The following is a 25,980-nucleotide window of genomic DNA, read 5'->3' on the forward strand; positions in this document are numbered from 1 at the left end:
GGGACTTCCCGGCGGAGGCGGTCCCTTTCAGCCTTGAGATTGGCGAGCTCGGCTTGGATGGCCATGTCCGAAGTGGGAGTTGCGCCGGGTGACCCGCCATTTTCGACTCGCGGAGAGTTGACGAGATCCTCGTGTGCTGCTGGACCCCGTCGGTAGAAGCGAAGGATGTATTCTTCTGTAGCCCGGAAATCCCGCTCATCAGGGGTCGGATACTCGGGGAAGTATGGACGCTCGGTAATCACAGTTCGCCACACATCCAGGACCTGTTCGATGTTACTTTGGCGATCTGCGGGTGTCTGATCTTCCCGCCAAGTATGTTCAAATCTAGTTCGCGCTGTATCCTCGGGGACCGTCTGTAAGCCACCGAGCTGCCTCACTACTCGCGCCGGAAAATAAGTGGTGGACTCCGCATGACTCATGAGTGGGACTCCATAAAAATCAGGACACCTAAGGGCCATGGGTCTGGGTGGCATCCACGCGGCACGCCACTTGAAGCCCCTAGGTGCTATTTCACGAAAAATTTTGATCCACTCAGAGACCGTGCGTTCTTCCACACGCAGTAGGGGTAGCAATCGAGAAATAATTGACTCTGGACCATTAAAATACATAATCGAGCGCACCAGACGTAGAGGGTGTGCGTGACTTTGGAGCCAAATTTGTAAAAGCATAGGGGATCCTCTTATCCTTCGATCGCATGTTCTCAAAACGCGGTCGAGGGACCGGATGGTCTCAGCCACGAGGGCTACCTCATAACCACGCCCTCCGACCACTTGGAGGACAATGCTGGCCAAGGCCGCATCGATGAGACTATGCGAGGGAGGGAATAAGAAGGTCCCAAAGATTAGTAATAGAACAACATGACATAAATCCTTTCGAAGAAAATCCCCCTGAACCCTATGCGCTCGGGACTCAATAAAAAAGAGGAGTTTCTCGATTGCAATCTCCGTGCTACCGGAGTATGCGAGTTTAGCATTCAAACGAGTCGTAGGAATCCCAAGTAGGCGTGAGACTAGGGTTGGTCGGGCGGTGTGGAAGTTGGGTTCCACAAAGCCGTGGACAACTGCGGTTCGACCGATGAGTGTTCGGTACTCCTCGATGGTTGGCGTGAGCTCGGTACCCTGTATGTCGAAGACGGCACGACTTGGGTTCCAGAATGTAATGGCGGCCTCGAGGAAATTCCAATCGACGTGTCGGGTAGCCAGCAAGGGAATATCTCCCACGAATGCAGCGATATAGTGGCGGTCGACTAGGCGTAATGCTCTCCATATACGGGTAATCTCCTCGAGCGGTGGTGTGACTCTGTCGAAGCGCCGGCAGGAGACCAAGCATGACATCCCTTACCAAGATGAAAGGAAAATCAACTTAAAACTAGTCAATACAAATGATACCCTAATTTTGAACTTGGATGATGCATGCATGTAAAAAATAAAATGTCCACGGCTTAATGAATAGTATACATCGCACATCTCTCTCAAGAACAAAAAGATTCAAACTGGCGCGCAGGCCGACTCAAGGACTGTTGTTGGAGTCGGGTTGGAGGATGGCGTGGAGCTCCTGCAGGATGCATGATTTTAGTACTACAGGGACCGTGCTACAGAAGGATGGGAGCTCCCGACCCAAGGGTGTCAATTCCTTGAAATCGAGCGGGGATCTTTGAGGGCTTAATCGACGGTCCAACCGTGCGACGTACCCTTACTCGGAACCCCTATCTAACCTGTGTTTCCTAAAATCGGTCGTGGGACGCGACCCGTAGGTACCTGAAGCTAGTATGATATGCAATGTGCGTGCGAGAAATAAAAGTGCGTAAAGTAGATAAGGGGGAAATTGCGAAAAGCGATAAATAAACAAGCAAACAAAGCAAGCGGGAATGAGCCCGAACCCTCAATCGGTCCCCAGTGGAGTCGCCAAGCTGTGCGTACCCGAATTTCGTCTCGTCGGGGCATGCAATGCGCACGCCTAAATGCAACGCGGCTTGGGAGTGTCCACCTTCCTGGGGACGCGCGACGGACGCACGTGAGAAGGAGTCGCCACTACCTGTTTACGACCCGAAGGTCAAGGACCGGTGAGTCGCCCGGGTCTAGGGGTATGGATACACCTAGTATGCTAAGGCAATGTCTTGTACCGAACCGAAAATTCCGAGTTCGGGGGTTCTATTACGTGTGGGCCTATATCCCACACGCCATTTCGGTACTCTAGTTTGCTAGGCTTGCCATTTTATTTATTTACCGCATGATTTAAGGTTGCACTCGACTCGCCCGTTTTGACACCGTAAATTCGAATAGACACTTGAACCGTCCACTCTCCGACCGGGATTATTACATGAATAAATATGCATCGTAAAACCCTTACATTGTTCTCTCAAATAAAAGATAAATTACAATGACTGAATCCCGGTCGGTTCGTGTTCGGCTGTTATTTCACTCATGCTCACCGTATGGTTTTTGGAAAAGACCGAAAATTAAATTAAATGCGCACTCCGTGTATGGGGGGATTGGACCCCGTGATCGACGGTTAGGGCGTTGGACCTAGTGTGAATCGAGTCCTAAAGGATCGGGCTTGATCTGCATAACAAATAAGTGCAAAAATGTAACAAGTAAGCGCAAATAAACGAACAATGAGATTTTGTTATTGCCGAATTTACGTGAGTTAATCAATTATTATCCGGGGTATATTGGCATATAAGTCCAACCCTAAAACAAACAAAAGGGGTGATGGATAGGGTATGTAGCATTCGGCATCATTTAACGGACCCGACAGACATGATGTCCATAGTCAAGTCTCGAATGAGTGGGTTATTTTTAGATTATTCTGTATCGTGACAATATGGTTTTTACAGATTAAGAGTATTTTCACCTAAAACCCAAAACCTAACCCTCTATTTGACTATTACCCATGTTGATTATGCCGAGTTTGTGATTAATCCGTTTTCCCTTATTTTAACCCGTTCTAAACACAAACCTACACTAGAGTAACGGCAGGACAAGAATCGGTAATCATACCCTTGAATCGGTAAATATGTGTGTGCATGAAAATTAAGATTACGTTGTACGAATCTCGGTGCTTTTGAAATTGTGAATTTTGAAAAGGGCATGATAACAGTTCTTGAACTGTCGACGCGATTACAGATTATTAATCGATTCATACAATTTATTTAAAAGAGTCCAGTGATTTAATTTAGCCAAATTTAACGTCCCGATTACCCCGTATGTAGAATTTTAGGTTAATTAGAAATTTACCGAATGCTTTGGTCAACGAATTTTGAGTCGTCGAGATAGCCATTAGTTGACCATCCGATAAACTCTAATTTCCGACATAGTCACGCATTATACATATAATTACAAAAATAAAATATTTAAATGGGGGCACATACATTGTCGGTGGGTGATCCAAGTAGGAAGGGGTCGGATATTTTTAGAAAATGTCCAGGGGACTGAATTGAATGATTTTAAAAGAGCAGGGATTGATTTGAAAATTCGGATGAAGTTTCGAGGACCGATTTGAAAATTCTGAAAAAATTGGGAACTATTTAAAAATTATTGAAAATATCCCAGGACTTGTTTGAAACGAATTTGAAAATCTGGACTGATCTGGAAACGAAGAAATGGCCACAGGACTAAACTGAAACAACTTGGAAAGTTCTTTGGGATGCTTGAAAAATTCTGAAAATTCCAGGACTGATTGGAAAATAGTAAAATGACTGGGACTTGATTGAAAAGAAATTTTGAAATTCGGGGGAGATCTGAAAAGGGTGAAAAAATGGCCCCGGGACTAAACTGAAACAATTTGGAAAGTTCTTTGGGATGCTTGAAAAATTCTGAGAATTCCAGGACTGATTGGAAAATAGTAAAATGACGGGGACTTGATTGAAAAGAAATTTTAAAATTCGGGGCAGATCTGAAAAAGTTGAAAAAAGGCCCCGGGACTAAACTGAAACAACTTGGAAAGTTATTTGGGAGGCTTGAAAAATTCTGAAAAATCCTAGGACTGATCGGAAAATAGTAAAATGACCGGGAGTTGATTGAAAATAATTTTTAGAGTTCGGGGCAGATCTGAAAAAAATAAAATGCGTCCTCTGGACTGAAATGTGACAAAATGGAAAGTTTGTAAAGTCGAGTTCGGGACAAATCCGATCACCCACGCGACCCAAGAACACTCATTTCACATTATATCCATCAAGCAAGCAATAATATTTAGGAAAGGAGCCCTAATCATGCCACTAAGTCGAGAATTTACCTAGTTCGGAAAGAACGGGGGGCAGTTATGTAAATAGAGGAAATTTCAGACGAATTGGGCTGCTGAGAGATTGGCCGAATTGGGCCGGACTGGGCCGCTGGGCTGGACTGGGCCGATGTGGGCGGACTAGGCCGAAATGGGCTATTGACTGGACTGGGCCGATGGGCTGGACTGGGCCGATGTGGGCAGACTGGGCCGAAATGGGTTGTTGACTGGACTGGGCCGAACTAGGCCGATGGGCTGGACTGGGCCGATGTGGTTGGACTGGGCCGAAATGGGCTGTTGACTGGACTGGGCCGAGATCCGGGCTGGATTGGGCCGAATTGGGCTGTTGACTGGGCTGCTGTTCTACGCGGGCTGGACCACTGCCAAACGCGGGCTGAGCTACCGGGCGGCGGTGTCGCTGACGAGTCACGGCGATCTCCGATTCGGGGGGCTCCGGTGGTCTGCTGGAGAGGCTCTCGTGACTGGGGCTCGGGTCCGCCCACGTGGAAGAGAAGCCGAGGTGAGGAATCGAGTCCGGGATTCGATCCGGATTCGAACGGAAGAAGACAAGAATTGCGGCGTCCGAGCTGAGACACCGCGGGAGCTGGGGGCCGAGAAACCCGAGCTGAGGGACGAGCCAACTGAGCGAGAGTGTCGTGAGGGAAAGCGTGAGCTGAGCTACCGTTTTTCTTTTTTTGGATCCGAGACCACCCGAGAGAGAGAGAGAGAGAGAGAGAGCCTGAGAGAGAGAGAGAGAGAGAGAGAGAGCCCAGAGCGAGAGCTCGGTCTCGCAAGGAAGAAGAAGAAGAAGAAGGAAACGAAAAGGGAAAGGAGATCGGGCGAGATTTTCGCTGGAAATTTGCAAAATATCGAAAGAAGATCCCGGTTTGGTTGCAGGGACCAGAATGAAAGGAAAGAAAAATGAAGGAGGAAAGTAGAAGAAAAGGAAAAGAGGTGGGCAGGAAGGAAAGAAAAGGAAGTCAAATTGGTCGTTTGACCTTTGACTTCTTTTTTTTTTGTGGTGGGCAACGGTCGGTCAGACCAGCTCTGACCGACCCTGCCCATTTGTCATGTCGGTCAGACCGGCTCTGACCGGTTCTGACCGACTTGACCTTTTTTTTTTTAAGAAAAGGTAATAAATTGCAAAAATAACGATTTTGCCCCCCTGGAGCCGATGAATCGAAATGGGGTGCTGACACCTGGGATTGATTGACATAGACTTCATGCACTGACGATTTGTCAAAAAGGTCTTCGGCTATGGTTTTCTATATAAATGGCCCCTTTTTTCCAGGTCAAGATCCACTCGGGGGATCAGGATGACTTCCGGAAAACAGTCTGAAGCTCATTCGCTGGTTTTGATAACCCTTGGAAAACAGCCTGTCTTCAGGTGCCATTGATTTGCCTGTGGAGCGGAAGTCTCGGGAGCTCCGTGAAAAGGGTTGTCTATGACCGTTCGGGGTGTCCTGGCTAAATAGATGATTTGCGAAATGCGTTCGGAGATGACATTGGTCAGTTGGCCATCATGAGGGATTTTTAGAACCCTATATTGGATACATTCTGACACTTCGGCGATCCGACGGTGAATAGTATTATAGTGCTGGTTTCTGTGATCCCGATGTCTGTTGCCTGACCAGCTTCTCCGGTTTCTCTCTGTGACCTTTCTAGTAACCCTTGCTTATCTTATGTAGTCCATGCCCTGTGATTGTGCGTTTGCCCCTATTGACCCGATTGTGAATAGTGACTCAAGCTTTTGTTGGGTCTTCCTCTGTCTTGCCTGTTGGGTTTTGGCCTAGGTTGTTGTTGGTTGTCTCTATTGGAGGCGGTAGGCCAGAATAGAGTGCTAACGGGGTGGGAAAGTGGATTCCTACTTTAGTGGAAATGTATATTACTAGTAATCATTAACTGCCTAAGCACCCCAAGAGAGGGGGAGGGCTCCTATTTCCATAGATAACAATGGGCCGGGCCTTCTCAAATATTTCGGCCCATGAGGCCTCAGGGGTTCTCCCATTAAAATGTCAGAAACCCTAGCTTTTCTGTCCAGTAGTGGCAGTGAGACTCATTTCGCCGCCGCCGTCGTTCTAATCTCGTCCTCCTCGTCCTCCTCGTTCTCCTCCTCCTTTTTCCGGCAATGGGTCGCGTTATCCGGGCGCAGCGTAAGGGTGCGGGATCCGTGTTCAAGTCCCACACCCACCACCGCAAGGGCCCCGCCCGTTTTCGCAGCCTCGACTTCGGCGAGCGCAATGGCTACCTGAAGGGCGTCGTCACCGAGATCATCCATGACCCCGGTCGTGGGGCCCCTCTGGCCCGTGTCTCCTTCCGCCACCCCTTCCGTTACAAGAAGCAAAAGGAGCTCTTCGTCGCGGCCGAGGGTATGTACACCGGTCAGTTTGTCTACTGCGGGAAGAAGGCCACCCTCGTCGTCGGCAACGTACTGCCCCTCCGGTCCATCCCTGAGGGAGCTGTCGTCTGCAACGTCGAGCACCACGTCGGGGATCGCGGGGTCCTTGCTCGCGCCTCCGGCGATTACGCCATTGTCATCAGCCACAACCCTGACAATGACACCACTAGGTATAAAGCTATAAGTGGTTATCGGTGCACTCTGAGCTGTCTATTTTAATAATCTAATCAGCTCAATTTGATCGCTTGTTGATGAAATCTTCGTGAATTTGATGGTGGAATTAGATCCGTTGGTGCTCAATCTGCACTAAGTTTGCTTCATTCGGTGTCAAACTTGTTAAGCTATTGATTAATTAATTTGCCTATTATGAACTGTTAAAAGATCTTTTTTTTTGGTGCAGATTTTATTTTTAGATGAATCTAGCCCTGTAATATTTTAGATCAGTTGTGTTCCTTGTTTGTGCGGTGGCGATGTTTAGTTATTTGAACTAAGCCAATCTATATTGCTTGCTTACTTGTTTGTAGCATCATGAAATTTGGTTTAATTTTCTGTTTGTCCGAGGTGGGTTTAGTTTATGGCTGCATCTTTCAAAAGCTGATGAGCATTGCGTTCATTGCCCTGAAAAATCTAACCCATAGGGATTGCAAGAAATCACCTTTTAATCACAATTCAGAGACATAATGTTTGAAGTGGTCTAAAATAATGGTAATAGACCAAAGTGCAGCTTAAGTTTGTAGATAACAATGTCATGTCATTGTGTGTATGTGTGTGTGTGTGTGTGTATTTATATATATATAGAGTGGAGTCTTCAATGTTTAGCATAGAAAGGGGATGGGAAGCTGGAATGCATGCTCGCTAAGACAGTGTAATCTCTGATGAGTCTACTACTAAATCGTTGCGGCAGGATCAAGCTTCCATCTGGGTCCAAGAAGATCGTGCCGAGCGGGTGCAGGGCAATGATTGGGCAAGTTGCTGGAGGGGGTAGGACTGAGAAACCGCTCTTGAAGGCAGGTAATGCCTACCACAAGTTCCAAGTGAAGAGGAATTGCTGGCCAAAGGTCCGTGGTGTGGCCATGAACCCCGTTGAGCATCCCCATGGAGGTGGTAACCACCAACACATTGGCCATGCCAGCACTGTCAGGCGTGACGCGCCGCCCGGGCAGAAGGTCGGTCTCATTGCTGCTCGCAGGACTGGTCGGCTCCGTGGACAGGCTGCTGCCACTGCTTCTAAAGCCGACAAGGCTTGAGAGATCCTGCAGTTTATTTGTGTTTTTCTGTTACTTTAATTTGATTTCACGGTACTTGACCTTAGAGTATGAAATTGTAGCTTATGGCAACTCGCTGTGTTAGAAATTTTGCATCCCGAGTTTGAAGGTTCAAATGGCATTTGGAATATGGAATGACACAGTGGCATATTGGTCTGGTTCTTCTCCTTTGCTGATACGAGAGTGAGTCCTTGATTCTATTTTCATTTTAAACTGATGTAAACAGAGCTCTAATGCCATGGATTCCGCAAAAGACTGGAAATAGGTGGAATGAACAAAAATTATCATCGGATCTTGTTATAAGGACAAGTCATTGCTTCGGTCTTGCGGTAGCAAACACAAGGAGCGACTTAATGGCAGTGGAATGCTTATCACAGCATGGATTTAGATGGCCAATGTTGGCTTGATGTCGGTTCACTTTACCTGTCCATGGTATGAGTAATTCCAGTTTGACTGTTAAGTCGAGAGTAGAGCAAAGATCATGATGTTCGAGCAAGTCTTCCCTCTTGAAAAGGATTCATTCATTTGTTAACGCAATTATAGATCGGTAGGGTCTTGGTTCGACTTCACAAGAATCAGACCTGTGGATAAGCGGTGAGTCGATTGCCTCTCTGTAGTATCTCTGTTTGATCTGATGTTCTTACTAGATTTCCTATGCCTTGGAAAACAAAACCGTGGATACTTGATGCCTCATCCTTAAGCACTCCTCGCAGGTGATATATGACCAGCTGTTCCTTAAAATCGTGTGTTTACCGTTCCCAAATTCTCTTCTGATGCGGCTATACGGTCGATGACCGGTAAATGTGCTGCAATTTTTATCGTTCTTCATTTTCGCGTTGATTTAATTCTTTTACAACTGATGTGAAGAAAGTTTTATCTGTAATGAGTATATCACGTGACAATGTCACAATTCAACAGGAGTTCACAAATTTTTCTTGATTTTTAAAAATATTACAAAAAAAAATCTATTGTAGAAAAAAAAATTAGTGTATAAGACAGCACAGTTCCATATGATATACATGTTCCACAAAATACCTCAACCAACCGTCATTTCTTCATGATAATATTAAAATTGATGTTTTTGACGGAAGCTTCCTTCTTTATAGGACTAGGTCTTTGTAGCTTTTTGGAAGATGAGTCGTATTTTCAGCAAATTCTATAGTGGTACATTCCTTGTACACCATGATTAGGGATGTTGGGGGTAGGATTTATGACGGCTTGATTCTTCCCAAATCCAAAACCTTTAGGAAGTTTTTGCCTTCAAACTATTTTCAAACCCCTTAAGAATTTATAGGAAAGATCTCAAATCCCTCCCACTAAGTTAACGGATTTTCACTGGAAACATGTTTTTACCATTAACTCACTCATGTCCATTATAAAAAAAACATGAACATAAGGGTAATGATATGGTAGAGTGATAGCTCAAGAAAATCGATGTTCGACCAGTGAGGAGAGGCAGAATAAAAGGGTAATGGTGAGGGTGACACGTGAGTGCGGAGAGGACAAAAGAGGCAAAGGGAATGGAGAAAGAGGCGGAGAGGACATAAGAAGTAACGATGAGGTTATGATTAATACGTGAACAAAATGATATTTTGTAAAATTAACGAATGAATGGGGATAATTTTAAGCTTAATGGGTTTGGGATGGGTTTTGATGCCAAATACCATATCATTCTCAAACCTTACAGGGTTTTGACGAAAAATTCCTAAACTCTTTTCACAATCCAACGGGCAAAACCCTTTCACTAACCATTAGGGTCTAGACATGGTCAAAACACATTTATAGAAATCCAATGAACATCCCTAACCATGATAGTACGCGAGTTTTTTAAGGGCTTGTTTAGTTCATGAAAATTAAGAGGGGAATCAGAATCGAAATGGATCATTCAAATTGTTGATGTTTGTTTGAGGGGAATCGATTCCCCCTTGTGAATCATCCAGTCCATCAATACAGGATAATCAAAATTAATTTTATTTTGTCTTTTTGTTGTAATTTTGCTGTGAAAACTCAATTAATAATAAAATAATGAAATGATTTCTTAACCGCAAACACAAGTCATCAATGAGTAGAGTAAACCTCATCCATTCGACAAACCCAATAAATTGAAGATATTACCTAAAATATATAATTCGCTCAAATTTATACATGTTACATGCATAATTATTGAGCCGCAACGTGATTTGTTCATTATTCACTTGATATATTACTAATAATTATGAAATAATGAAAATTGATTCTGAGTCCACAGACATTAAACCAATCACAAACAATGGAATTGAATTCCAATTCATTATTGAACTAAACAGAAAAAAAATTATCATTTCGTTTCCAATTCCGTCCCATTTCGCCTCATTCAGTTTCCGTTTCCATTCCTGTACCTTGAACAAAACAGGCCCTAAGGGGAAATAGTTTATAAAATCACAAACTTTCGACTTTATTCTAAATATTCCATTTCTTTTAAATTTTTAATTTATTAACTTGTAAAATCATAAACTTTCACGCTATTAGTATATTTACCAGAATTGACAGTTTTCACTGACTTGGACAAAGTATAACAGTGTTGACTTTGTCCAACGCTGAAGTCACAAATAGAATCTGACGTGACATATTTTTGTTTTCATAAAATAAAAACCTTCTAGCTTTTTATCATATTTGCCAATTTTTTTTATTTTTCACAAAATCATTAAGTTTTTTCTCGTTTAATTATTTTGAAGATATGTATCCCTTCTAATGATGAAAATTTTTAATTCCTAGGTGTATTTGCTTCTACGTGTATATATTAATTAGTCTTACTTGAAAATGAAGAAATCGATTTAAGTTGATTTTTATAAATATTCAGTTATCGAATGATTTGAAATTTGAAATAGTTTTCGCATGATATTGTACCCAACAGTCCTAAACCAATTGTTGGAAGTTGGTATTAATTTCATCCTCAACGTTTCATTGCCATTACAAACGTTCTTGGCATCACATTTTTGTTCATCAATATAGTCCAGAAAAAGTTATCATGTCAGCTTTTTGTCCATTTTTTTATCAGAATATATACGACATGCTATGGCATGAATTTTTTTTTATTGTTTTCATGCTATATAATAAAAGGGGTTTTAACATCATATATCCCACAATTTTAACCTTTTTTCAATTTTATCTCATGATTTAAAAATTATCTAAAAAAGCATATCGCTCATACCTTGTTCCAAATCTATCTCGCCGTTTACATCTTATTCAAAATCTATCACTCTGTTATTTTTTTTGCAAAAATACGACGGAAAAGTTTACTTGGCTGATTAAGAGGGGTAATGGTGCCATGCCATTTGTGAACTAACCAACAAAATGACGACACATATACCCTTGGGTCCATTAGCTGTTTGGATTTATAATTTTTTTTAACTCAACTCCACTTATCTTCAATTCAACAATACAATTATTACTTTTTCTCTTTTTTTTAAAATTTTTTAAACCATTCAATTCAATTTTTAATACTAAATTTAATCAACTATTCATTACTTTTTTCACAATTTAACAACACAATCATTATTTTATCTCAACTATTCATTATTTTTTCACATTTTTTCGTATAATTCAACAACACAATCATTACAAACTAATTAAAATTAAAACTCAACTCAACTAAACTATAATACCAAACACATTTTGGCCTCAAATCTCTCTCCCCTCTCCTTCTTCCTTTTCCCTCTTCTTCTTCTTCTTCTTCTTCTTCTTCTTCTTCTTCTTCTTCTGGGTGTAGGGTGAGCAACTCCAGTGTGGAGGCCCAGGTTTAGCAAGCCAAGGTGAGGGCCAAGGAGGCTGCAACGACGTCATTGCAGGCCTAACTATAACAAACCATAATCAACGGTTGGCATGACAATAAAGCGTTGCTAGAGGATGGTGGCAGGTGCTGCAGATCGAAGATGGAGGACACCGAGTCGACGTACGTTAACCCGAACATGGTGGCAGCGTTGTTAGGGCCAGGCTGCAGGGCGTGTTGGAAGAGGTTGGCGGCAGTGGTTTTCTTGTCGTGCCAACACCTGTGCGTGTGAACGGAGTCAGACTAGGTGGGCCCCTCTTCATCTTGTTGGCGCTCGAGAAGAAGAAGATGGAGGAGGAAGAAGGAAAGAAGGAGAGAGATTTGAGGCCAAATTTAAAATAAGAGAAAATTTGAAGTATTTTTAAATAGCAAGTGAGCTCAGGGGTACATGTGAGGTTTTTTGTTGGTTATTTCACAAATGACATGGTATCGTTAGCCCCTTAACTAGTCATATTAGCTTTTTTGTCGATTTTCTACATAAATTGTAACGGTTGGATAAATTTAAATCAAGGTATAAACAGCGAATTTTTTGGAATATAATTCAAACATTGAACCTTTTTTTACGTAATTTTTAAAATTATGAGAGAAATTTGAGAGAAATTTAAAATTATGGAATATATCTCGGTAAAACTCCTGTAGTAATATTATATAATTCGATTTATGATATTGTGCAAAATAGTATAGATCGTCAGACTGTATCAGACTATCAGTCGGTGTAAATTCAGGGAAAGGAAAAATGGAGCGGTAGAGTTCGGTAGAAAAGTGAACTATTTGTTTGTACACTTGGATGTGGCCGGAGTTTGCCGCGAAAAGAGCAATTCGGAGATGCTCGTCATCTCCTCCCACTCCTCCTCCATCTGATTCTAAGCCCCTTCCCTTCTGCGACAGAACCCTAGATTAGAAGACTCACTGAAAATGGAGGATCGCCGGAGCATCATCGAGAGGGAGCTGCAGCAGATCGAGCAGATTCGGGAGCTCGATTACGAGGAGCTGCAGGTCGAGGAGGTTGAGGACCTCCTCGACTCAGACGACGATAACGACAATCGCCTCACAACGTAGTTAACTCCTCATCCATTGATAATATTATTATTCCTTAATCACCTAGCGCCTATTTAATTCGATGAGCAGTCGGAACTTGCGACGGGATTGATTTCGTTTGATTGATAGGTGTCACAGTCACTATTTAGGGTTTTATGCTCCTTTTTTCCAGAATCTGTTAGTAATGGATATTGGGGTCTGAAATTGCTTGGCTTGGCTCGTAGACTGAGTCAGTAAGCTATGATGCCAACTGTTATGGTTTTCTTTTGCTCTTTGAGTGATGGTGATGGAGTATCCATTGAGAAATGCCGAGAAGTTGTGAAGGATACATGTGTGAAAAGATACCTAAAAGAAAATTCCACCCCTGTACTCCTGTCTGAAACGTCATGTTGATCAGTGTCGGCTTCTCCATGCTAATTGGGGTGAATTATATCCATTTTGATTCATCTCATGCTAAATTAGGTGGCAACTGCTTATAGTTTTTGAATGATAAGGTTGTTTCCATAACATGGATGATTCGGAGATGGATGCTAATATGGGGAATATAATGCCTTTTTGGTCGCATATCTGCGATGTCTTTAAGTAAGTACGTGCAATCAGCAGGGTCACAGATACTGCCTGCAGCTCCATCTGAAGGATTCTGGGTGCCCTTCACTTCACAGGGTACACTGTTTGCTGATGTTCAGTCAGCATTGTTTGATTGGGAAACCCTTTAAATTGGAACTGCAACAGACTATTCACCATTTTGTATCCGTTTATTGAATTTCATAGTTTCTAAAGTAGAATATTGTATAGTGTTAGATTAAATTTTGGGAGGTGCTTGTTAGGTACTTGTGGTCCTTATGCTGTCCAATATGACCTGGAAGATGTTTTGTTCAGTAGGCTAGCTGTTAGATTCGAGATTTAGTAATTTTCACACGGCCTGCTGGTTTGCCCAAAAATAAACATTCAAAGGGAATATAATTAGCTTATCTTGTTAAAAGGTTCTATGCATCTATCCTTTCTCAACGCATTTAGTTAGACAAAGACTCCTAAATGTAAAATATCTTTTCAATCATGGAGTTATATGCCATATAACTTTGCCTTTTCCTTAGATCTTGTTCTGAAATATGTAGGGAAAAAAGTCATTGTTGGCTCATATGCTGATATGGTTTTTTTTTTACTTGTTTATTTATGCATATATTTAACGTTGCTATAGTGGTCAAGCTTATGATGCTGGAGCTCGTCCTGGTGAATTGACGTTCAACACTAGTTTGGCTTCGTTGCATACGTATCTTGGTGGTACGCACATCAACTCTCATGTAATCTCTTTCATATTATACTGCATCTTCTTGCTTTTGAAATTAGTGTTTCCATCCAAATGTAACAGAGGTTGAAGACACTCATAACAGATTGGCGTTCTTGGATGGGGGTGCTGTGCATCACTTACCTCTGTTCTATTTTGAAGGTATTGTTTCTTTATTGACTAACCTATGTGGTAAAAATAAGTTATGCCATTAGATGATTCGAAAATGATGTAAACCTTTTTTATTCATGTCATGGGAAATTGGAGTTGAATGGTGCTTCATGTATATAAATTTGACATTTATGAGTATTTTCAGCTAAATGATATTGGCAAAATGCATCTGTCTCCCCTCTACTTTGAGTATCGTGAGAGGGTCCTTATTCTTTAAGATTCAGCATATGGCCTCGTGTACTTTCAAATTGGGGATATTGGTCCCTTTCTATTAGTCTGCCAGTACTATTGTAGCTGAATTTTACACATACCCCAGACACTTCAACCAAGAGAGAGTTTTTGCAATTTTTTAAAGAATAAAAAAAATTAAACAGTCAAGGATATTGGGAGGAACTCCAATGTGGGAAGGGAGAGGGTGAAGAGTCCCACCAGGTTTGGTAATCGAACTCTGAGACAATGCACGGCAGATCCCCTTGGGTTGCGCCACCTGCTCCTAGTGAGAGCTAGGGGTATGTTGCCTGCCGCGGGCAAATTATCTCCAACATGAAATGGGTTGTTTGACCTATTGGAGAAGTTCAACCGACGAGAACCCCATGGATCTCTCCGGTATGGTGCAGAGTGACCCACGGGGATCCTGCTGTGGATCTTCCTTATGGGTCTTTCACCTCATCATTCTCCCTCTTCCTTTGTTTTTTTTGGATTTTTTTTCTCTTTTGTTATTTTTAAAGGTCTAATAATCCCACCTAAAATTTGGGTTGATAGGAGTGTGGGATGACATGTCATTAACACATGTACATTACAATCCTGTTCAAAACGGAGCTCACAAACTAGAGGGTTTGTTTCCACAATTCGGGAAGCACAAGGTTTACTTTCTAGATTTCGACGTTTAGAGGATGTTTCCTTTCTGACAAATGAAGTACACAGCTATTGATGCTTGTTGCCCTTGATAATATTGCCCTGAGAAGTGCACATATCATCTACCTGGCACTTTTTCAGTATTCTATGATCTATGATAAAAAAGATTTAAATAATCAGTATGAGTATATTATTATGCTGTAGAGTTGCTGTTAGCTTGGATGCGTTGGTTCTCTAAGCTTAAAATCCTGACAGTTAAAGTTGAAAGTTTTTCTGCTCCTTGAACATGTTTTATTAGCATTATATGTAGATTGTACTTTCTGTTTCCCATCCTTTCTCATCTTTGGATAAATGTTGCTCTTTGATCTATGCCAGGAGTTGTTCTGTTCCCTGGGGCCACGCTACCACTACGAGTTGTTCAACCAAATTTGTTAGCTACTATTGAGAGAGCATTGGGCCAAATAGATCAAGGCGCTCCTCTTACTATTGGTGTGGTCAGTGGATCCTTTACTCATTCATATATTTTTCTGTTTTTGGTTTTCATTCTGAGCTCTCAAAGTATATCCTAATTTTCTCTGTAGGTTCGCATATACCGTGATCCAGATGATGGAAGAGTAAGATTTGCCACGACCGGGACAACTGCAGAGGTATTATAGCTACATCTTTCCTTATATGTTCCTGGTTTTACTGTGGGTAGCTATTTTACAATGTCAATTTTTACTTCCCTCCCTCCACCTACTTGGGCTTCATTTATATGGTATCTATTAATTGCATTATCGACTAAGATAATGCGTTAATAACTTTGAATTGCTAATGAAGAAAGGAGAAAAGAAAAAAGAATTGATGCCATTTTGTGCCTTGCCAAATTAATCTTAAAATGTTCTATTCGTGAGACCTTTGAAATACAAGTTATGTTCGGCTAGGTTTGCTCAAGTATTAGTAGTTTATTATTATCAATGATTTGCTAAGTGGTTCTATCCTCCCATTATTGCGGCTTACCCGGATCTACTCTCTTATTTGAGAATAATATCGTGAGTCATTTTCGGGTTGCAGCTCTAAAGTGCAATAGCTGATGATTGGAAAAAAAAATTGATGGATATTTCCCTTTGTTACTTAAAACAGGATTAGAAGGTCACTATCTACTGTCTTATACATGTATCGACCACAAATGCAAGAGGCCACTGCATGCATCTGAAAGAAAGGACTTAATCCATATTTTGTGTCTTGGACTGTTTGTGGGATTAGTTAACTCTGCTTCCTGTCAATGGGCTCTTTTTTTTCTTTTTTGGATTAAAATTCAATGGGCATTATTATTATTTTAGAGATTTTCCTTTCCTTTCTACTTCTGATGGTAGCAGATTTGAGATATGATCTGGATGGATCAAACTGAATTAACGGAGAAATAACAGGAGGAAAAATGATTATTTTTGCCTTTTCAATTGAAGCTCATTGAGAAGCATCTTAAGAGTGACCAAACTATCATTTATTATCCTTGAAAAATCTTTGTTGGATTGATTATAGCTCAGATTGTTGATTATGATGGGGTGCCATTGATTGCTCTGTTCAGGTGAAATTTTGTTGTGGGGACTATTGTATGTTATGGTCCTTAAATACAATAACATTTGGTGCAATACTTGCTGCAGATTCGACAATATAGGCGACTAGAGGATGGTTCACTGAATGCTGTCACTCGGGGTCAACAGAGATTCCGTCTAAAGCGCTGTTGGATAGATGTTGAAGGAGTGGTTAGACTAACTGTGATTTTCTTCTCTCTTTTTCTGAGGGTCGGACGGGGTTGGGTGGCGTTCGTGGCTGCTTCTGATTTTTAACAATCATTTATCTTTTTAAGGCATGTGGAGAGGTCCAGATAATCGAGGAAGATTTGCCTCTGAGGACTCCGAAGGATGTTTTTGATAGGCTAGCTCCATTGAATGGTCTGGCAAACATTGGGATCTCTGGAAGTCTTCCTTCAGGCGCTTCTCACGTTAGAAGGCATGGATACCAAGATGAAGATGATGACTCTGAGGCACATTCAGAAGATAGCTTCCAGAGTGCACTTTCTCCATCTGAGCATAGATTGCATCGATCTGCTGTTGATTCTTTATCTGGATATGAGTTCATGGATGAATCAACAAGCAGTGATGAAGATAAGTTTGCTTGTGAATCCGAATTCCAATCTGGAAGATCTCTTCCCAGTACATTTGGCTCCAGTCATATTCCGAATTTAGATGATGATAGAATGGAAGATGCTGAATTTGTAGATCGGAGTAATAATCCATCTGAAAGGAGATCCCATAAAGTAGCAAAGATCCAACCCTCCTGGAAACCTTCTGGTTTACATCGTGGTCTTTCAAAGGCATTTTGGCCCCATTGGGTATACCGCATGTATGATTCCTATAGTCTTGCTCAGAGGGCAGCAGGTATGTGACAATGCAGTTTTATTTCGTGATCCTTTCTTACTGATTAACCCACCTGATGGTTTCAGTTTTATTCTCTAGGTCCAGTTAAAGGTCACTGTCACCGCATTGTTAGACTACTTTTATAGCTTAGTTGGCACTGCTTGTTGATTCATCCAGAATTTTCTTAATTCTTGAAATCGATAAATTTTAAAAATGTGGTATCTCGTCCCTCAAAGTTAAATGTCACATTAGTGAAAAAGTGGTGAGTGTTCTATTTTAAAGGAGGGAGCGTTGGTGTCCTTCAAGGAAATGTCAAACAGACTAGAGGGTGATTGGTGGAATTTATCTTTGCTGTTGGTCATACAGAGTCCCATCACTGAGAAGAAAAGGAATCCCCTCGAAAGCTTGGACTTGAAATTTTCAAGAAAACAGTTCTATAGTATTCTGAGTATTTGCAGTCAGAATTCACCGTGGAGGCAAAAAAATACATAAAATGCTTTTTTATTCTCTAGTAGAAGTATCATGGATTTCACATTGGGTATAACTACAAGTCTACAAGAGTTGTTTCAGCGGAGAATTATTCAACATAACCTTTTCCTGAGTACTGGAATTTGGATGAATGAGAAGTAGGAAAATGTTCAGAATGCATGAGATATTCCCCTCAAAGTAGAAAGTTAAAGAGAGAAGCAGAAAGAAGACCAAAATATTACTTAAGCTGATGACTTAGGTAAAGTTGCCCCTCCTGATTTTCTGAAGACCTGGACCAGCAGATATTGAGGGAACTACTTCTGAGCTTAATTCAGAGAGCGAATTTGTTCCTGTCTGTTCAAGAAGTCCAAAAAATGAATGATGATTGATCTATTGATCCCATGGTGGACAGTATGGTATGATTGGGAATCGTTATCATAATAGGAATTTATCAAGTTAGAATCTTACGATGTCTGATAAGCTAGAACTGTCTAGGCGCAGTGCTTTTAAGGGTTTTCTTATGTTTATGCTGTTGTCCACAAAAATCAGTTGGTATGACGACATAGCTTCTTGTGGGAATGAATCCTTGTCTAAGAATAAGATGAGACAATCTTATCATTGGTCTACTGTAGTATTAATGTGCAAATCTTTCGCTACAATCTCAGTGATTTATCATTCCCTCGACGATTGTAACTCATATGTCCTAAATGCTGGCAGATATGTGGAAACAAATTGTGGGAGCACCAGCTATGGACGATTTTGTCAAGAAACCCGATCTTCTTTCTTTTCATATAGCCAGTAAAATTCCTGTTTCAGAGTCAACAAGGCAGGAGCTTCTGGAGATTGATGGAACTTCATATCGCTTGCGCCGTGAAATTAATTTACTCGAGTGTTTCGATCGCATCCGATGCAAAAATTGTCAGGTACATCTAATCTTTCATCATAGCACATCTATATTTCATCAAAAGTAGTTGTCGCATGTTGATTACCATTCAACTCAAAACTGAATTACTACTGTTTGTACATCGGTTTTTAATTATTTGCGCTTGGACGACTAAGCAATTGGTTCCTTGCCAGCACCTTCTGTGCTGCATAGGAAGAGCAACAGAATAATTCATATAAAATGAATTGAAGAAAATTAAAACCTGAACTCTGCAATATCATAAGAAACCCAGGCCCTCAGCTGCCCAGGGGACCTAGCAAGGCCAGAGATCAGCCTGGATTCATTAAACTTTGGCGTCTTACTTTCTCCATTTTCTGTTTTCCCTTAACAAGACTCTGATTGCGAGACGAAGTGATATGCTGGTGATGTCTACTGATGGTCCTCTCGGTGCTTACGTGAATCCTCATGGATATGTTCACGAAATAATGACCTTGTACAAAGCGAACGGGCTAGTCCGCAAAGGGCGTCCGGCCACAGAATACAGCTGGTTTCCCGGGTAAGCTCTTGAACCTTCCTCCACTATCTGGCACTCTGCAAACAATGAACATTCGGCTGCTATAGTTAGATAGGAGATAGGAGAAAGGATGATAAGAATTAAACTAGACAGATAGATCTGACACCTAAGCTATGGAAGTCTGATTGAAGGATGGAGCTTGTAGGAGAAACTGCAGTGGCTCGAAGAATTATCTTGGGTTATAAAGTTGCTGTGTTCGATTATTACTTCAGTGGGTCGTACCAAGACGTGCGGACTTTTTTATTATATGTCTAGAGGGTCCGATATCTTAATTTGCATGATATTAAACTTGTCTGAGATACTGACATTTGGGACTTTTGCAGATATGCATGGACAATCATCAATTGCGCCACCTGCGAAACTCAAATGGGTTGGCTTTTTACCGCAACGAATGAGAAGTTGAAACCAAGGATGTTTTGGGGGATACGGAGTTCCCAAGTCGCTGACGACATGCAGGCGTCATAAAGTTGCGTAATGCCAGTAAATTCTTGATACCTCTCCGAGAGCCATGAAGTGGTTTTATCATGTATAGAGCGCACAGTCAAGTAGTATAGTACTCTGTTTAGTGTGAGTTATCCCCTCTTACTTGTTATTTTTGGTTTCTTTCTCTTTGTTTTGTTTTGCGATTGCTGCTTCGGGTTTTAAAGAGGTTCTTGCTAATGAAATCGCTAGACAGTATATAAAATTACGGCGTTCGTACTTGTGAATTATTTTGGAACCTTGGAAACTCCCTGTTGATTGTGAATAGTCAGTCGGGGCATAGATAAGAAGAAGAGAAAGTTGAGCTAAGTATGAGATGACACAGGCATATTAGGAGAACTCTGGACCGTACGAGCAGGAGGAACCCGTCTCGATGCAAACTGAAAGTCCAAGCCTTCTCCCATGCCTAGGTGGCATCCCTTGTCAGGTCCTTTGTAATATCACTAGATTAATTTAACCGTGTGATGCACGATCTGAAGTTTTTATACAATATTTTTTTTCTCATTTATTTTTATTAATGTTACGTCATTAAAAGATACACCGACTTATAATTATAATCATAAAATACATGTATAAATTCCATGATGATGTTAGAATTCGAATAGTCAATGAGGATATAAAGACATTATTAATACATCAAACTAAATTTTTGTAAATGGTGAAATAAAAGATAATTCTAATTATGTCCTTGTATTAATGTAAATAAAAGTAATATTTTGTTAGTTTTAAAACTCATTTTTAGTGGCAAAAGTACTAAATGTCATGAATTGTATTTCAAATGTTTGTATTATTATTTATATAAGAAAATATGTTTTTCTTAAAGATTCTATTACCTAATCAAGATAATATTTTTTATTTTATATATATAAACATATAAACATATGTACTTGTTAGGTAAAATTCACAGGTCTACTTTGGACTCGGACCTATCTGCAACTCAAAAGCTTAAGCCTATGGGTTGCTAGACCATTGTCTCTTATAAACCTATGGATTTCCTCTCAACTTTTTCATGTGGGACTATCTCCAACACCTACACTCGTCATTCTTCATATAGGAGAGAAACTATCCTAACAATTCCCCCCCTTCTCGGCTATGTGGAGGACTTCGAGCCGGGCTTCCATTTTCGGACTCGGATACCAATTGTTAGGCCTTTCACTAGCCACGAGTTCCACACTCGGGCCTTGGTGTGGTGTGGGTTTTCACGCATAGCGTGTGCACTTCCCTAGGATCGTTACCTTGGGCTCTGATACCACTTGTTAGGAAAAAATCCACAGGCCTACTTTGGACTCGGGTCTATCTGCAACTCAAAAGCTTAAGCCTATGGGTTGCTAGACCATTGTCTCTTATAAACCTATGGATTTCCTCTCAACTTTTTCATGTGGGACTATTTCCAACACCTATACTCGTCATTCTTCATATAGGAGAGAAACCATCCCAACAATTCAAAAAAGCTTTTGGGTTGCATATAGGCTTGAGTCTGAATTAGGCCCAAATTTTTAGTTTAAAAATTTATCCAACTGGTATCAGAGCCCATAGTTATAATCCTGGGTGTGTAGGGCGGTTTCGTGCCGTGAGGTGCGCATAACGCGCATGTATGCGGGGGTCCGTGTGACCCGTAGGCTCGAGTGTAAGCGTAACGTGCGCTTCGAGCAGGCACCCGTTGTGTCCGATGTCAGGACGTCGAAGTGAGGGCGGGTGTGATTAAGTCGTGTGGTCTCGTCGACCGATTAAGGTCACGTGGCTCGTGTAAGACGACACGATATCACGTGAGGACGGGATGTTGAAGAAAAAGTGGTGATGTGAGAGGACACAATGTCCCACATCGGTTGAAAAGAAAATATGAGAAAAGTTTATAAAAGACAAAGGCCCAGTAACCCATTGGCTTAAGTTTTTGGGTTGCATATGGGCTTGAGTCTGAATTAGACCCAAATTTTTAGTTTAAAAATTTATCCAACAGTACCATACTACCTAACCATTTGTAAAAGGTTTTTTCTTTTTTCTTTTTCTTTTTTAATTGTGAAGAAAGAAAAGAAAAATGAGTTGTAGAATATTTTATTACAAAATTTCTATGAGTGATATGTGGTTATGGAACTCTCCTTTAGTTTAAACTAGCTTTGGATCCCTTGCTTCCGTGGTGGTTGTCAACGTGATATGTACTTTTACCCAATTATTATCCTAAGATTAAGAAGTAACTGGATAATTGTGTGATAATTTTTGTCTTATATTAAAATATTAGAATACTTTTAAGATAAATCATAGGTAGACATAAAATAAATTGCAATGGGAACACTCATTAATGACATTTGATATGATAGGAGTTTTAGATAACGATTTTGATACTATCTTAAGAAATGCTTTAATAAGTATGATATTTAAAATATAATAGTGTAATTTCATAGATAAGATACTGAGAAAATAGTGTTGGCGTTGTGAATAAGATTTGAAATATTGAGAATTTAAGAACTAATAAAGCATGAGAAATTTTATTTGAGAATTAAGAGAGTATATATTTAATTTTCTAAAATTGAGGCCTTATAATCGGTAAAATTGATAGGAAAATAAAATGATAGTTGACAAGGAAAGAAAAGAAGTAAGAGTAAATAGGCAATTTCGTTTATGACTTTTGCAGTTTACATCAATTTCATTCCTGACCTTTTATTTACATCAATTTGGTTCCCAACTTTTGAAGTGCTACATCAATTTGATCCTCGTTACATCAATTTAGGTCATGACTTGTGCACCATAAGTCCCTGATTTTTGGTGTGAAATCAAATTGATCATCGGTTACATCAATTTAATCATTGTGGCAAAGGGGCAGACGACGTTATTATTCCGTTAAGTTCTTCAGGACTAAATTGATGTAACGCCTAAGCAAATTGATGTAACCCCAAATTAAATGATATTCGTTACATCCTAAATATTGTTGTTTCCCCCTCCATTTTTCCGCCCGTTTAAAGACGTTTCACCTTCTTCCTCTGCTTTCTCTCTCTCTCTCTCTATTTGTCTCTCTCTCTGCATTCTCTTTGTTCAAGTGTGAAGCTCATCCTCTTCAAGTTCTAGTGAGGTGATCATCAAGATAACCCTTAAACGAGCACTATGGAAGACGATAAGCAAAAGTTTATCTGCACACCTAGGTAACTTTTGTTGTCTCTGTTTTTGTGTTTAGGTGAAATGTGGGTTTTAAAATGATTAGATTTTTTAAGGGTTTTGATCATCAGCACACATGCTTCCTAAAGTGTTGTTGCTCTGTCAAGATTTAGGTTCATATTTTGACATTGCTGGGTATGTGCACTTGATAAAGATGATCTTTTGGTGGGTCGATCATGATGTAATATGGTGTAATTTTCATATCTTGGTGTATATGGTGGTTTTACATGTTAAAATGAATTCTTTTGACAGTGGCTTTCTGAAAACACAAAAAAATCGTTGTTTTTTAGGGTTCACAAATTTGAATTTCTTCTCTACAGTTTGCACTTATGGAAGACAGTGGATGTGTACCTTCATCATGGAGGTAAGTTTACCAAGGAACCCAAGGTGGGTTGTGAAGGTGGTGATGTATACATCATAAGAAATGTAGATATAGATATAATAACAGTTATAAGGGTTTGTGATTTGCTGCCTTATGTGTATAGAACTGCACCCACTACCTGTCATTACAGGGATCCTACATTTCAGACATTTGATATGATTGTAAATAATTTTGAGTCTGACCTTGATGTTAGATACTTGATCAGTGTCTTGCAAGATTATACTGAACTTCACTTGTACTATGAGCATGACAAAGTAGATAATCCTTTAGAACTCAATGAAGAGGAGATTAGGGAGTTGGAGAGGGTTGAGACTGAGAGAAGAGAGCAGGAAACTGAACTGAAGAGAAAATAGGAAGAGATTGAAAGGATGGAACAAGAAGCTGCAGAGAAGAGGAAACATGAAGAGATTGAAAGGATGAAACAATAAGTTGCTGAGAAGAGGAGACAAGAAAAGGAGATGGAAAGGATGGGGCCTGAACTAAGGGATTGGGATGATGAAGATGATGACATGAAGTTTGAACAGTCCATTCAGCCTGGTCTTGAGAGGATGGAATTTGCCAATGCCAATGTCGAAACAATTCAAGTAAGAACTAGGAAGAAGTTTGTTGCTGTGAAGAAGAGAAAGCATAAGGAGAAAGTCCAGCAGGTCTCAAAAAATAGGAGGCGAAGTTACAAAAGTAAGGATAGATTTAAGATGACAACATAAGCTGAATGGGAAGAGATGCTTGTAGGTGATCATGATGATGCAATACATGCATCTCCTGAAAGTCCACTAGCAAATATAGGTGTTGATATTGAGGAGATTCCAATGGAAGACAGGTTATCTGATGGCTATGAAAGTGAAGAATTAGAGTCAATGGAAGGGGACTCAGATGAGGGACAAGATAAGTTTCCAACGTACAATGCTGATGGAAATAGAAATATGGAAATTACTATTGGAATGGAGTTAAAAAATCTTGAGGTATTCAAGATGGCTGTCAGAAACATCGACATTGCAATGGGGAGGGAAGTTGATTTTGTGAAAAATGATAAGGCTAGAGTGATGGCATATTGTGTTGAGAAGAAGGGCGACCATGGCTGCCGATGAAAAATGTACTGAAGTTTGAATAAGAAGACAAACACCTTTCAAGTGATGACATGTAATCCTGAGCACACTTGTGCAAGAAGGATTGAGAACAAGCTGGCAACAAGAGAGTGAATTGCAGAGAAGTTAATTCTCAAGTTGAGGATCCAGCCAGACATATATGCACAGCAGGTGTTTGACTTTTTCATTAGCACTTACGAAGTAAAGTTGCATGATGCAATGGTTTTTAGGGCCACCAAGCCGGTCAAGCAAAAGTGTGAAGGTGAAGACAAGGAGCAGTATGCAATGTTGAGAGATTATGCACATGAGTTGTTAAGATCCAACCCCGGTTCGAGTGTTTTTTTGCAAGTCCAACAACCACAGACACATGAGTTTGAGAGGTTATACATATGCTTTGAAGCATGTAAGAGAGGCTTCCTAGAAGGGTGTAGACCCATCATTAGATTAGATGAATGCTTCCTAAATGGTTATTATGGTGAGCAAAGTATTTCCATAGTAAGCCAAAATGGAAACAATTCATTCTTTGTCATTGCATATGCTGTAGTTGAAGTGGAGTGCACAAAAAGCTGGAAATGGTTTCTTGAGAACCTCATAGTAGATTTGGGAGATCCAATATAGAAGAAATACACTTTCATCTCTGACATGCAAAAGGTGAGTTCAATGATTGTGTATTAGATTGTTGTATCACTTAGATCCTTTAAAATAGTCATAAAATAAGTGTTTTTTGAACATTACAGGGGTTAGATGCTGCCATGAAATAAGTATGTGATGGTGCACTCCACAGATTTTGCAGCAGGCATATCTAGGCAAACCTGAGTAAGAATGCTAAGTGTAATGGTGGTGAACTGCGGAGAGCATTCTGGAATTGTGCCAAAGCAACAACCTCACAAAGGTTCAAGCTGTGCATGAATGCTCTTCGAAGGATCAACCCAACAGCTGCAGAGTGTCTAGGGAAAATTGATACAAGTAGATGGACAATGTCAGCTTTTGATACTGACTGTAAGAATGATGCACTAACTAGTAATATGTGTGAGCAATTCAACAAAGAACTGTTAAAAGTGAAGGGCAAACCTATACTGAGCTTGGTTGAAGGAGTGAGAAAGTACATCACAAGGAAGAAGATAAAATGTCAGACTCTAAAGACCAGATACAATGGATTTCTTTGCCCCAAAGTTCAGGCAAGGTTGGAGGAACACAGGAAGAAATCTAATAACTTGGTTCCATTGTGATTAGAGAATCCTCACATGTCATAGTTTGAGATAACATGCCCACCATACTCTAAGTATGCTGTTGATATGAGGGTACATACTTGTTCTTGTTGAGTGTGGGACTTGACTGACATACCATGCAAGCATGCCATTGCTGCCTGTACAACAGCTAGAGGGCAGAGGAGTTTGTTAATCCTCTATTAAGAAAAGAGGTGACACATAAAGCTTATGAACCTTTCATACATTCTACCAGTGACCAAGATTACCGGGAGATGACTCCTCATGACCCTGTCTTTCCTCCAAAGATTAAGAAACA

The 25,980-nt window shown here is 40.7% G+C and overlaps 2 protein-coding genes across 5 annotated transcripts; both read left to right on the top strand.

The window, feature by feature from the left end:
• Positions 1–6,243: 6,243 nt before the first annotated feature.
• LOC116192478 (60S ribosomal protein L8-1-like) lies at positions 6,244–8,057 on the top strand. The gene is made up of 2 exons (XM_031521037.1): positions 6,244–6,786; positions 7,521–8,057. The coding sequence occupies exons 1-2, from the start codon at positions 6,347–6,349 to the stop codon at positions 7,861–7,863; spliced, it is 783 nt and encodes a 260-aa protein (XP_031376897.1). The 5' UTR covers positions 6,244–6,346; the 3' UTR covers positions 7,864–8,057.
• A 4,322-nt stretch (positions 8,058–12,379) lies between these two features.
• LOC116214696 (protein cereblon) lies at positions 12,380–20,344 on the top strand. 4 transcript variants are annotated; one of them, XM_031550120.1, is made up of 10 exons: positions 12,380–12,747; positions 13,926–14,008; positions 14,097–14,174; positions 15,414–15,532; positions 15,620–15,685; positions 16,682–16,795; positions 16,888–17,458; positions 18,623–18,828; positions 19,181–19,344; positions 19,686–20,344. In XM_031550120.1, exons 1-10 carry the CDS (start codon positions 12,605–12,607, stop codon positions 19,825–19,827), a joined length of 1,686 nt encoding a protein of 561 aa, XP_031405980.1. In that variant the 5' UTR covers positions 12,380–12,604; the 3' UTR covers positions 19,828–20,344. The 4 variants fall into 4 exon arrangements, with proteins under 4 accessions (XP_031405980.1, XP_031405988.1, XP_031405997.1 ...); XM_031550128.1 differs by having other exon boundaries at positions 12,380–12,744; XM_031550137.1 differs by having other exon boundaries at positions 12,381–12,747; positions 16,682–16,783; positions 19,686–20,080.
• Positions 20,345–25,980: the final 5,636 nt, after the last annotated feature.

The sequence above is a fragment of the Punica granatum genome, chromosome 1, assembly GCF_007655135.1.
Source record: "Punica granatum isolate Tunisia-2019 chromosome 1, ASM765513v2, whole genome shotgun sequence".
In the NCBI taxonomy this organism is placed as follows: Eukaryota; Viridiplantae; Streptophyta; class Magnoliopsida; order Myrtales; family Lythraceae; genus Punica; species Punica granatum.